The sequence below is a fragment of the Coregonus clupeaformis genome, chromosome 15 (assembly GCF_020615455.1).
Source record: "Coregonus clupeaformis isolate EN_2021a chromosome 15, ASM2061545v1, whole genome shotgun sequence".
Classification (NCBI taxonomy): Eukaryota; Metazoa; Chordata; class Actinopteri; order Salmoniformes; family Salmonidae; genus Coregonus; species Coregonus clupeaformis.
The window spans coordinates 6,580,737-6,593,581 of NC_059206.1; the positions used below are offsets into that span (position 1 = coordinate 6,580,737).

General features: G+C 41.8%; 1 protein-coding gene across 1 annotated transcript; it reads right to left on the reverse strand.

The window, feature by feature from the left end:
• Positions 1-595: 595 nt before the first annotated feature.
• Positions 596-4,286, reverse strand: LOC121582053 (actin-related protein 2/3 complex subunit 5-like protein). The gene is made up of 4 exons (XM_041897570.2): positions 3,841-4,286; positions 2,760-2,832; positions 2,144-2,320; positions 596-1,322 (listed from the first exon to the last, which is right to left on the reverse strand). Exons 1-4 carry the CDS (start codon positions 3,978-3,980, stop codon positions 1,260-1,262), a joined length of 453 nt encoding a protein of 150 aa, XP_041753504.1. The 5' UTR covers positions 3,981-4,286; the 3' UTR covers positions 596-1,259.
• Positions 4,287-12,845: the final 8,559 nt, after the last annotated feature.

Here is a 12,845-nt window from a genome sequence, read left to right on the forward strand (position 1 = left end):
GAGACTGCATTCACGGTAAACGCTGCATGTCGGCCCAATCGAAAATTAACTTTGTTTACTGCCGCCAACACTGCTTTATAATTTTTATAAATTCAACCTTGCCTCCTGATAGGTATAGCCTTCTTAAATCGATAGTTCACAAAAAATACAAATGTACATGATTTAGCACTTACCAAGGGTATTGTCGAGCAAACATCCAAAACCAAATTGACCCCTACGTACTTGTTACCACATAGCTCCACTTTACCTTATGATAGACCAAATGGAATTTTCTCCATATTGCAATCCTCACGGCTCTCTACAAGTGCATAGGACGGGGTTACTGAAAATATCCACTTTGTGCTTGCATAGCTCATCTAATTAAAATGTGTTAAAAACGAAAAAATAATATACTATTTGGATGAGTGGTGTTTTTCTCTGGAACTGAAGTTTGTAGATTCACAAGAAGATGAGTTCCTAGTGTGGAGATGGAGCTAGCAGTTTGTCACACATTGTGTTCAATCTGAACAGGAATACAGGTTCCACAGCCAAATTCACTACCAACCTGCAGAATATACTAGACTAGAGGGCAAATGACAAGGACACTTGTTCCCAGTTAAGATGATCCATGAGTTTTATTGCAGCAGGCACTTTACAATGAAATACCCCATTATTCAATATCCCCCACCCACCAATTAATTGAATTCAATGAATCTCAATCTCTTTATATTAAATGTACTTTGTCTGTACAAAAATGACAATGAGACAAACTTAAATCTAAATATTCAACACTGTGAGCCAAAGGACATACACTCGCAAGCACACTCAATGTGTCACACAACACACACACTGGTATAAAGGTACAGTTGGTACCAAGTAACACTTGATGCACACCCTTTTACCTGCCATGTTCATGTCTCGTTATTGGTGTATCTGTCTTTTCCTTCCCCCACCCTCAAAGAAACAAATGCTGATGCTTATGAATAGTATTAGAACAGAAATGCAATGGTGAAAGAATGACAAACTTGTGATTGGGTACAAATGATAATCCTATACATATAATTTCCTTTAGTTACAGCTAAATATTTTCTAACAGAAAATAATGTTTCCTTTTTTTGTCTGTTTTTTTTTTTGTCTTTAACTTATGTAGTGTAAGGGTTTTTATCTTCAGGAAGAAATGTATTGTAATTATAAGCTACTATCCCTTATACAGAAGGCAGTCACTCCTCTTGCCAGTGGTCATGCGGGAGATGCTCCACGTGATGATAAAGCACATCCCCTCAAACTGTCTTTCGGGCCGTCAGAACTCGAACGATTGACCCTAAGCCCCCAACTGCGAAAGCCTGAGTGAAGACAGAGGGGAAGAGCCAAATGAACAAACATCATACACACATGATACATTAGGTCAGGGATGGGCAATTTTGATGGGGGTGGGGGTCACATCTGAATTCATCATGAGGGGCCGCAGTTGCTCGCAGGTCTGCGTACCCATGTGCATACCCCCCCCACCACCACCACATTGTGAGCAAAACATTTTAGCAGCCCCCCTCTTGACAGCTGAGAGAAATTTAAGTTTTAGAGTTAATTTCGTGCAATTCTACACATAGAGAAAATTTTGTTTTAAAGCAAGTTTGCTGCAACTCTACAAATTGCCATGGAGCGGAGAGACAATTTAGCAATATTACACATTTCATGTAATTCTACTAATTTCGTCATGGGACGGAGAGGAAAATGTGCTGTTTTATAGCACATTTCCTGCAATTCTACACATTTTGCTATACAGTGGAGAGAAATGTTTACCGTTTTTAATATAAGTGAGACTGACTAACAAAATCAATGGGGGCTCCCCGGACAGTAATTCAACCAAAATAGCTGGCCGCTAGACTAATTTACCAATCCAAAGATGTTTTGCTGACATGGGCTAATTGAGTGACTATCAGTAAAAAACTGCTGATGCACAACCAAATTTCAAAATTGCACCTTGTGTATTTTACTATTCCAACTTGCCACAGTAAATTGAGACCCCGACTAAGTTTCCCCCATAAAAAAAAAAGTTTTTTATTTTAAGATCTGAGGGCCTTCAAAGGGGGTGCCACCAGTTGCCCATCCCTGTACTAGGTGGCTTAGAGTTTAAAGTTCGCAAGTTCAGATAGCGCTTTCACACCTTTTCATGCCACTGTAGGAGAATGGCACTGCTATTGTCAGAGGGCTTCTCGAAGCCTCTATATATGTACTTCATAAGCAGGTCCACCCCACTTCTGTCAAGCGACTTGACGGCTGGCTCAATATCGCCGGACTTGAATGACGTCAACACTCTCAGCACTATTGCCAGAGCCCTTTCCTGCAAGACAGCAAGAGAGAGAGAGCATGTTTACGAAAGTTATTTACATCAGTGCAGATTCCCATGAGAGGCAGGCAACATTTTTTGGATGCTTGCTAAGCCTCCTGCCATGAGCTAGTGTTACGACGTTGCTTGTTGGCGAGTACCACTTGCACCAGATTCGGCTCATGCCTGGCTTGAACTCGGGACCTCTGCTTTGCTAACACGCGTGACCGCCCTCCTTGACAACATTCCAATGGTTTGAGCCACCCAAAAGGTACCAATTGGATGGCTCCATCCGCGACATTTCAAGCTAGCTGTGGAGTGGGCTTACGGTACGTTCTTAACTCTGTTACACTAGCATTCTAAACCAATGTCAATATTGACAAAAGGAGCTTCCCACAAAGTTACATGATGCAAGAGTACAATTTCAGATTTGATTCACATCTTGGCCCATTACCTTTATTGCTGGATTCTTAGAGTTGACAGGAGGGTTCCGGAGAGCAATGTGAAAAGCTGTCATCATGTCTCCTGTGCATTAGTCGGTTAAGGAATGTAATACTTCCTATTGTCATATCCTAAATAGGTTTAAGGGGCAGGAACACATAATGCATCTCAAATGTTTTTCGACCAACAGAAACAGACCGATATCAGGGAGGGTTTTGATGCCAGCATCCAATGTGAGATCTCTTTCTTGAGACCTTAGGCTGCGGTTACACAGCCAGCCCAATTCTGATATTCTTCCAGGAATTGGTCTTTTGACCAATCACGTCAGATCTTTTTCAGAGCTTATCTAATTGGTCAAAATATCAGTTGGGCTGCCTGTGTAAACGCAGCCATAGAGGTGTCCGATCATAAACAGCCAGACCAACCATATTCCCAAATGATTCCTCTCAAATGGAGCAGAATGACGCAGAGGATCAAGCGCAGAGAGATAGATAGCTATACCACCTTATAACGTGGGGGGAAAAATATATATTTTACTGGCTTCAAGCTAATCCTGACCTGGTGTCACTGCCCTGAATGTGGCTCACTCGAAATAAACATACCTCGACATAAGGCCCTTATTAAAGGGACCATGTTGACCCAACTGACACTCTGAAACTCCTGCCTCACCCAAATCAAATGGCACAGTGATTTCCCTAATCGATACTGGAGCAACTGTGTGTGCTTTGCATGCTAGTTATAGCCAACTATGTTTAGACATAACTACCTAGCTAACTGTTAGTTAGCAAATAGCTAAGACATCCAAGAGTCTCGGGTTTAGGTAGCTCTGGAGGGCGCCCTGGTCTGGACCAGAGCTAAGGACTGTTCAGCCAGATATATCCTCCATTGGCTAGCTAGTTAACAACCTAAACATACATATTTACACAACATCAACTAAGCTAGCTAGCAAGATACATTTGTCAGCACGAACACAAAAGCTATGTTGAGCATTTGGGTTTTGGATTAAAAACAAAATCACATCAAATCGCCGAGGCTATCTGTTAGCTAAATGTGCTAGTTAACATGGGGGGCATGCGCATGAACGTAAAGGATATTGCCTGATGAGGTTGTCTATCTCCGCGGCGTCCGGTCCTTGATTATCGACAGCCTCATCGTGATCATCCACGAATTTGTTCTCATCAAATTCATCTATGTCGAGTTTCCTGAATCGCGACGAAAGAGTGTTTTTCGCCATCGGAGCCACTTCGCTGGAGGAAACAGTAGCTAGCGAGCTAGTCCTCCACGGCGCTGTTGTTGAGTTGATTCGAGCGTAGTACAGCGTACTTGCTCTGTCGGTGCTCTTGCTAGCTACTTGCAAGCAGCCACAGTCTACGCAGATGAGACAAGCTAACGGTGTTTTGATTGTAATTTGTCTAGATAATATTATCTGCCAGTGTTACACAGTCATTACTTTTCAACCAAGTATCTAGCTAACTAATTTGACACGCGATAGTGTTGTTGTCAGATTCATTTTCACCTACGTGAAGCCAGCAGCACTAACCGTCACTTCCGGGTCAAATATTTTAAAAATCCTTCAAAATAAGTGTACTGCCCTGAAACCTAGACAATTATTGTAAATAAAATATAAATGCCAAAAAAAAGTAGTACGGTACACCTTTGTCATTATATTTTATTCAACTTATCAAACTCAATACATTTCGGAAAAAATTGTGATTTTTTGTTTCAGTCCATTGGCCTTTCTGCCACTTATATTCGTCTCATAGAGAATGATAGAGGCCTCTAGTGGCCAAAAAGCTATGTTAGCATGGGCAGCGCCATTGAGGGCTTCCACCATTTTAATGTAGTCAACTGGGTGGGACTGAAGGTGTCCTAATGCTTCCCAGCCGGATTCGGAAGAGTTTGTGCATTTATTATGATGACATTTTGTGACTTTTTGGTCGTTTTGGACTTCGGTGAGGGTTTTTGACTTCGGTGAGACTATTTTGAGGAAGTGTATACTGACGATGGTGTCTCAAAATGGAAAAACAGTACTATTGACACTTCTTTCTTGTTTTTTAAGCGAAGGTCTTTTAAGGCAGTATGCGAGCACACTCGTTCGGTTCGGCTAGCCGAGTTTGGCTAGGCGCCAGCTTACCTGAAGCATGCTGATGCCTTTCCAACTTAATTGTCTGATCCCTCCTGGTGACCATGTTGGAGTCATGTCCAACGGGGTCATCAGTAGGGATCAGCCAATCGTGAAGAAGAAAATGTACTACTTCAAAATGGAGATTGCCTCAATGGTGCTACCTATGCTGTCACAGACGCTACAGTATAATGGCACAGATACAAAGATGAGTCCTCCATTTATCTCTATGATTCCTGTAGTTCAATGGATGCGTTTCCTCTGGTTGGCTGTGAAGTTGAGGGTTGGGGCTGTTGGGAAAATGTAGCATAAGTTACCACTCTCAAATTCATATATTGTGTTTTGAGATCAACTACATTACAGTCTGACTGTGCAGAATCACTGATCTACAGATCATCTTGTAATCCAAACTGATTCTCTCAAATGCACTGATAGACAGAAATATAGGTCTATGGATGCAAGGACCTAGACCAACAATCAAAAGATTTAAGTGACAACCATAACATGAAAAGTGGAGTAAAACAACCGTAGCCTATGAATTTGGTTATTACTAGGGTAAGACAGGACTGAAAATGTTGAGTTAAATTCTTCAAGAACCAATATTAAAGGGAGTCAAATGTAATCTCATGTTCGAGGGGATACACCTGAGCAAGGTGCTGTGTAGATTCACTAATGTTCACATAATGAGTTGAGGTGCTACACTTATTTTTATAAACTCGGTGGTTGGAGCCCTGAATGCTGATTGGCTGAAAGCCATGGTATATCAGACAGTTTACCACGGGTATGAAAAAAAGTACTATTTACTGTTCTAAATACGTTGGTAACCGGTTTATAATAGCAATAAGGCACTTCGGGGGTTTGTGGTATATGGCCAATATACCACGGCTAAGGGCTGTGTCCAGGCATTCTGCATTGCGTCGTGCATAATAATATCCATGGTATATTGGCCATATACCACACCCCCTCATGCTTTATTGCTTAAATATATCCAGAGATTTTGCGCAGCTTCTTCTCCTTCGGTGGGGTTTTGCAGCAGACTACATAATTTAATGCTGTATTGCCGCCACCAACTGGACGGGGGTGAAAAATGTGTCAAAGAAAAGTAATTCCATTACAGGGAAGGGAGAGATAATATTAATCCGCACAAACTACAAAAAAGTATTAACATTTAAAAAAAATATATATATATTATTGTGTGTCCACACCTACTCTTTCAAGGGTTTTTCTTTATTTTTACTATTTTATACATTGTAGAATAATAGTAGCCACCCTTTGCCTTGTTGACAGCTTTGCACACGCTTGGCATTCTCTCAACCAGCTTCATGAGGAAGTCACCTGGTATGCATTTGCATGCACCTGGTATGCAGTGGTCTAAGGCACTGCATTGCAGTGCTAGCTGTGCCACTAGTTGAAGTAATATGTACCCACATGTACATATTACTTCAACTACCTCAACTAGCCGGTGCCCCCGCACATTGACTCTGCACCGGTACCCCCCTGTATATATAGCCTCCCTACTGTTATTTTATTTTACTTCTGCTCTTTTTTTCTCAACACCTTTTTTGTTGTTGTTTTATGTTTACTTTTTTGTTAAAAATAAATGCACTGTTGGTTAAGGGCTGTAAGTAAGCATTTCACTGTAATGTCTGCACCTGTTGTATTCGGCGCATGTGGCCAATAACATTTGATTTGATTTGATTTGATAGAGATCCTGGTTCGAATCCAGGCTCTGTCGTAGCCGGCCGCGACCGGGAGACCCATGGGGCGGCGCACAATTGGCCCAGCATCGTCCAGGGTAGGGGAGGGAATGGTCGGCATGGATGTAGCTCAGTTGGTAGAGCATGGCGTTTGCAACGGCAGGGTTGTGGGTTCAATTCCCACGGGGGGCCAGTATGAATTTAAAAAAAAATAATAATAATGTACACTAACTGTAAGTCGCTCTGGATAAGAGCGTCTGCTAAATGACTAAAATGTAAATGTAAATGTAAAATTAACAGGCGGGCCTTGTTAAAAGTTAATTTGTGGAATTTCTTTCCTTCTTAATGCTTTGAGCCAATTGTGTTGTGACAAGGTAGGGGGAATACAGAAGATAGCCCTATTTGGTAAAAGACCAAGTCCATATTATGGCAAGAACAGCTCAAATAAGCAAAGAGAAATGACAGTCCATCATTACTTTAAGACATGAAGGTCAGTCAATCCGGAAAATTTCAAGAACTTTGAAAGTTTCTTAAAGTGCAGTCGCAAAAACCATCAAGCACTATGATGAAACTGGCTCTCATGAGGACCGCCACAGGAAAGGAAGACCCAGAGTTATGGCAATTAACTGCACCTCAGATTGCAGGCCAAATAAATGCTTCACAGAGTTCAAGTTATTTTATTTATTTATTTTTGTGTGTGTTTTTTTTCACCTTTATTTAACCAGGTAAGCCAGTTGAGAACAAGTTCTCATTTACAACTGCGACCTGGCCAAGATAAAGCAAAGCAGTGCGATAAAAACAACAACACAGAGTTACATATGGGGTAAAACAAAACAAAGTCAAAAATACAACAGAAAAAATATATATATACAGTGTGTGCAAATGTAGCAAGTTATGGAGGTAAGGCAATAAATAGGCTATAGTGCAAAATAATTACAATTAGTATTAACACTGGAATGATAGATGTGCAAGAGATGATGTGCAAATAGAGATACTGGGGTACAAATGAGCAAAATAAATAACAATATAGGGATGAGGTAGTTGGGCGGGCTAATTTCAGATGGGCTGTGTACAGGTGCAGTGATCGGTAAGGTGCTCTGACAACTGATGCTTAAAGTTAGTGAGGGAGATAAGTGTCTCCAGCTTCAGAGATTTTTGCAATTTGTTCCAGTCATTGGCAGCAGAGAACTGGAAGGAATGGCGGCCAAAGGAGGTGTTGGCTTTGGGGATGACCAGTGAGATATACCTGCTGGAGCGCATACTACGGGTGGGTGTTGCTATGGTGACCAATGAGCTAAGATAAGGCGGGGATTTGCCTAGCAGTGATTTATAGAGCCAGTGGGTTTGGCGACGAATATGTAGTGAGGACCAGCCAACAAGAGCGTACAGGTCACAGTGGTGGGTAGTATATGGGGCTTTGGAGACAAAACGGATGGCACTGTGATAGACTACATCCAATTTGCTGAGTAGAGTGTTGGAGGCTATTTTGTAAATGACATCGCCGAAGTCAAGGATCGGTAGGATAGTCAGTTTTACAAGGGCATGTTTGGCAGCATGAGTGAAGGAGGCTTTGTTGCGAAATAGGAAACCGATTCTAGATTTAACTTTGGATTGGAGATTCGTAATGTGAGTCTGGAAGGAGAGTTTACAGTCTAACCAGACACCTATTTGTAGTTGTCCACATACTCTAGGTCAGACCCGTCGAGAGTAGTGATTCTAGTCGGGTGGGCGGGTGCAAGCAGCGTTCGGTTGAAGAGCATGCATTTAGTTTTACTAGTGTTTAAGAGCAGTTGGAGGCTACTGAAGGAGTGTTGTATGGCATTGAAGCTCGTTTGGAGGTTTGTTAACACAGTGTCCAATGAAGGGCCAGATGTATACAAAATGGTGTCGTCTGCGTAGAGGTGGATCTGAGAGTCACCAGCAGCAAGAGCGACATCATTGATATACACAGAGAAAAGAGTCGTCCCAAGAATTGAACCCTGTGGCACCCCCATAGAGACTGCCATAGGTCCAGACAACAGGCCCTCCGATTTGACACATTGAACTCTATCTGAGAAGTAGTTGGTGAACCAGGCGAGGCAGTCATTTGAGAAACCAAGGCTATTTAGTCTGCCAATAAGTAACAGACACATCTCAACATCAACTGTTCAGAAGAGACTGCGTGAATCAGGCCTTCATGGTCGATTTGCTGCAAAGAAACCACTACTAAAGGACACCAATAAGAAGAAGAGACTTGCTTGGGCCAAGAAACACAAGCAATGGACGTTAGACCAGTGGAAATCTGTCCTTTGGTCTGATGAGTCCAAATGTGAGATTTTTGGTTACAACCGCCGTGTCTTTGTGAGACGCAGAGTAGGTGAACGGATGATCTCTGCATGTGTGGTTCCCACCGTGAAGCATGGAGCAGGAGGTGTGATGCTGCTTTGCTGGTGACACTGTCAGTGATTTATTTAGAATTCAAGGCACACTTAACCAGCATGGCTACCACAGCATTCTGCAGTGATACGCCATCCCATCTGGTTTGCGCTTAGTTTATATCAGTATAGTGTACCATATACACTTCTACAGTATAGTGTACCATATACACTTCTACAGTATAGTGTACCATATACACTTCTACACGTCAAAGAGGGCAGTCATGCACACGCACAAACACACAAACACACACACACACTCACATACACACACACACACACACACACCGTACATACCTCAGTCTGAAGGTCTTTTTATGTTCTTACTTCTGAAACCCAGCACTCTGATTTTGATTCTAAAAGTCCCCACAATGTAGGATTATAATACATAAGAAATGTGCTTAGAACTGAGATGCTTTATGGGTACATCCAACAATGGCACCCCTAATCTAAAAAAAACTAAAATTGTCTGCACAAAACATGGTTGATTGAAATTGTCCCCACCAAACTGTTCCTTGTGGGGACCTGTCTGAATATTGGTGTTGGTACACAGAGAAACTAATCAGGGATTTGTGTAGTTGGCAAGTAAACCACTATTGAATGCCCCAGCTGTTTTGTTGCTGTGAGAGACCACCTTGTCTCGACATCGTTGCATTGCCTTTTTCCAATGACGTTTAAAAATAATTTATCTCATTTGGGTTATATTGTAATTTGTGTCGTTTAGCAGAAACTCAACATTACAACAAGGAGGCAGAATGACAGTACAATTACTGGATGCATCTACATTTTCTGTCCATAGAGTTTTTTTTAAATACGGTGCTTCCACTCACACTAGGAAAGTGTGACTATCATTTGTTTTTCAACAGGACAATGACCCAAAACACACCTCCAGGCTGTGTAAGGGCTATTTGACCAAGAAGGAGAGTGATGGAGTGCTGCATCAGATGACCTGGCCTCCGCAATCACCCGAACTCAACCCAATTGAGATGGTTTGAGATGAATTGGACGGCAGAGTGAAGGAAAAGCAGCCAACAAGTGCTCAGCATATGTGGGAACTCATTCAATACTGTTGGAAAAGCATTCCAGGTGACTACCTCATGAAGCTGGTTGAGAGAATGCCAAGAGTGTGCAAAGCTGTCATCAAGGCAAAGGGTGGCTACTTTGAAGAATCTCAAATATAAAATATATTTTGATTTGTTTAACACTTTTTTGGTTACTACATGATTCCATATGTGTTAATAGTTTTGATATCTTCACTATTATTCTACAATGTAGAAAATAGTAAAAAAATAAAGAAAACCCTTGAATGAGTAGGTATGTCCAAACTTTTAACTTGTACTGTATATAGATACAGTGCTGCTTGAAAGTATGTGAACCCCTTGTGCAAGTACAGATTTGTTCAGTTTTTACCATGAAATCTTCATTTAATCAGAACCAGTCTTTTTGATCTGACATAACAGTTTTATATTTACCAATACCATATGCTGGTGTAGAGGAAATCATATGTGTAGTAGAAAAACAAAATTAAAAAGGAATTAGTGCATGTGCAAAAATAAGTGAACCCCAAGTTGCATTGGTTAAATCAAGTAGGTAAGTAGAATCAGGTGGGTAAATAATTAGATACCAAATGAACCAATCAAAGGAGAGATCCTTAGGAAAGAGTTTGGGCGGGACTCTGATATATAGAGATAAGAAACCTGATCAGTTTGGTGTTACTCATCCAGCTGAATGCAAAGCACACCATGCCGAGAGGAAAGGACATCTCAGAGGACATCAGGATGAGGGTAGTGAGAGCTCATCAGTCTGGGAAAGGCTATAAAATCATCTCAAAAAGATTTTAGCTCCATTAGTCCACTGTGAGGCAAATCATTTACAAATGGAGAGCATTTAACATGACAGCAACTCGGCCTAGAAGTGGACGCCCTTCCAAAATATCCCCATGAGCCACAAGAACAATAATACATCTGGTAAAAGCCAACCCAAACATAACATCTAGAGATTTGCAGCCCTCCCTTGCTGTATCTCAGGTAACTGTGCATGCTTCAACAATAAGAAGAACACTGAATCGAAATGCCATTCATGGGAGGGTTGCTAGGAAGAAGCCTCTGCTGTCAAAAAAGAACCAAACTGCCCGTCATAACTTTGCCAGAGACCACCTGGACAAACCTGAAGGTTTCTGGAAGTCCATTCTCTGGACCGATGAGTCCAAAATTGAACTTTTTGGTCACAATTAACACCGCTATGTTTGGCAAAAACCCAACACTGCCTACCACCAAAATAACCTTATCCTAACAGTCTAGCATGGTGGTGGGAATGTCAAGATCTGGGGCTGCTTTTCCTCCTCTGGACCTGGATGACTCCACATCATTAAGGGAACCATGAATTCTGAGGTGTACCAGGAGATTCTTGAACAGAACGTCAGGCCATCAGTCAAGGAGCTAAAGCTGGGCCGAAAATGGGTCTTCCAACAAGACAACGACCCAAAGCATTCAAGCAAATCTACCAAAGAATGGCTCAGGAGAAAGAAGATTTGTGTTTTGGATTGGCCAAATCAAAGACCTGACCTAAATCCAATCGGGATGCTGTGGCAGGACCTGAAACAGGCAGTTCATGCCAGACACCCCTCAAACCTCACTCAATTGGCTGAGTTCTGTAAGGAGAAGTGGGCAGAAATCCCTCAAAACAGATGTCAGAGACTGATTACTGGCTATAGGAGACGTTTAGTCCAAGTCATCGCTGCTACTGGAGGTGCCACAAGCTATTGACTGAAGGGGTTCACATAACTTTGCACATATCAAATCTGAGTTTCTGCTAAATAAACCACTTTTGTTAAATAAACAATGAAAATATATCATGTTTTTTAGTTTCTGTCATTTACTTGGAATGTCTTTATTACGAATTGGGTTTTAGATAAGGATTTTATGTTTATTTTAATATTTTATAGCAAAATAATGACCAGCCTGTAGGGTTCACATACTTTCAAGCAGCACTGTATATATTCCCACTCCTTAAATAATTTGAGGAGTAGCTTAGTGGTTAAGAGCGTTGTGCCAGTAACCAAAAGGTCGCTGGTTCTAATCCCCGAGCCGACTAGGTGAAAAATCTGTCGATGTGCCCTTGAGCAAGGCACTTAACCCTAATTGCTCCTGGATAAGTGCGTCTGCTAAATGAATAAAAAAATACCCTGCTTAGCCTCTGAGGCCTCAGATGGTGGGACCGCAGGAGACAGTGTGGCTCAGTTGGTGGAGCATGGTGCTTGCAACGCCAGGGTTGTGGGTGCGATTCCCACGGGGGCCTAGTACTAAAAGGAAAGTACGAAATTGTATGTACTGACTATTGTAAGTCACTCTTGATAAGAGCGTCTGTTAACTGTAAGTAGTCCATGTTGCTCCTCAGATGTGAAATCTTTTAATCGCAGAAATATTTCAGGTGCAGAAACAATGATGTCGATCTTTCTTCACTTCTGTTCAACTTGTGCAGTGCCGTTTACCACCATCGCTATAAAATACACAAAATACACTTTCTTAAGATTTCTGGGACATGCTGGTGATTCACTACCAAGGGGCCTTCAGAGATAATCTTTCTACCCTTTTGACAGCCTCCGCATAGGAAACTCTCAACTGCCCTGATTTTGGCGACCTCAGTCTCTTTCGCCCAACTCGGGCATTCCAGGGATGTCACCTCATGTTCTCCACCACAGTTACAACACTTTGCTCCTTGCCGATTTGGCGCAGCTCCGTGCTCAGGCCAATTTCATTAATCATGCTGTGAATATGTTATGGAGTACCACAGTGTGTTATTTGACAGACATCCCTATGGTTCATTTTTGGTCTAAACATTTATTGGTTATTATATAGCTATATATG

Excerpts from the sequence above, each read along its gene's own strand:
- LOC121582053 (XM_041897570.2), bottom strand. The coding sequence starts at position 3,980 with ATGGCGAAAAACACTCTTTCGTCGCGATTCAGGAAACTCGACATAGAT. Across the intron at positions 2,833-3,840 it reads ATAGACAACCTCATCAGGCA|AGGAGACATGATGACAGCTT; the intron begins ATATCCTTTACG and ends CGACTAATGCAC. Across the intron at positions 2,321-2,759 it reads CTAAGAATCCAGCAATAAAG|GAAAGGGCTCTGGCAATAGT; the intron begins GTAATGGGCCAA and ends GCTGTCTTGCAG.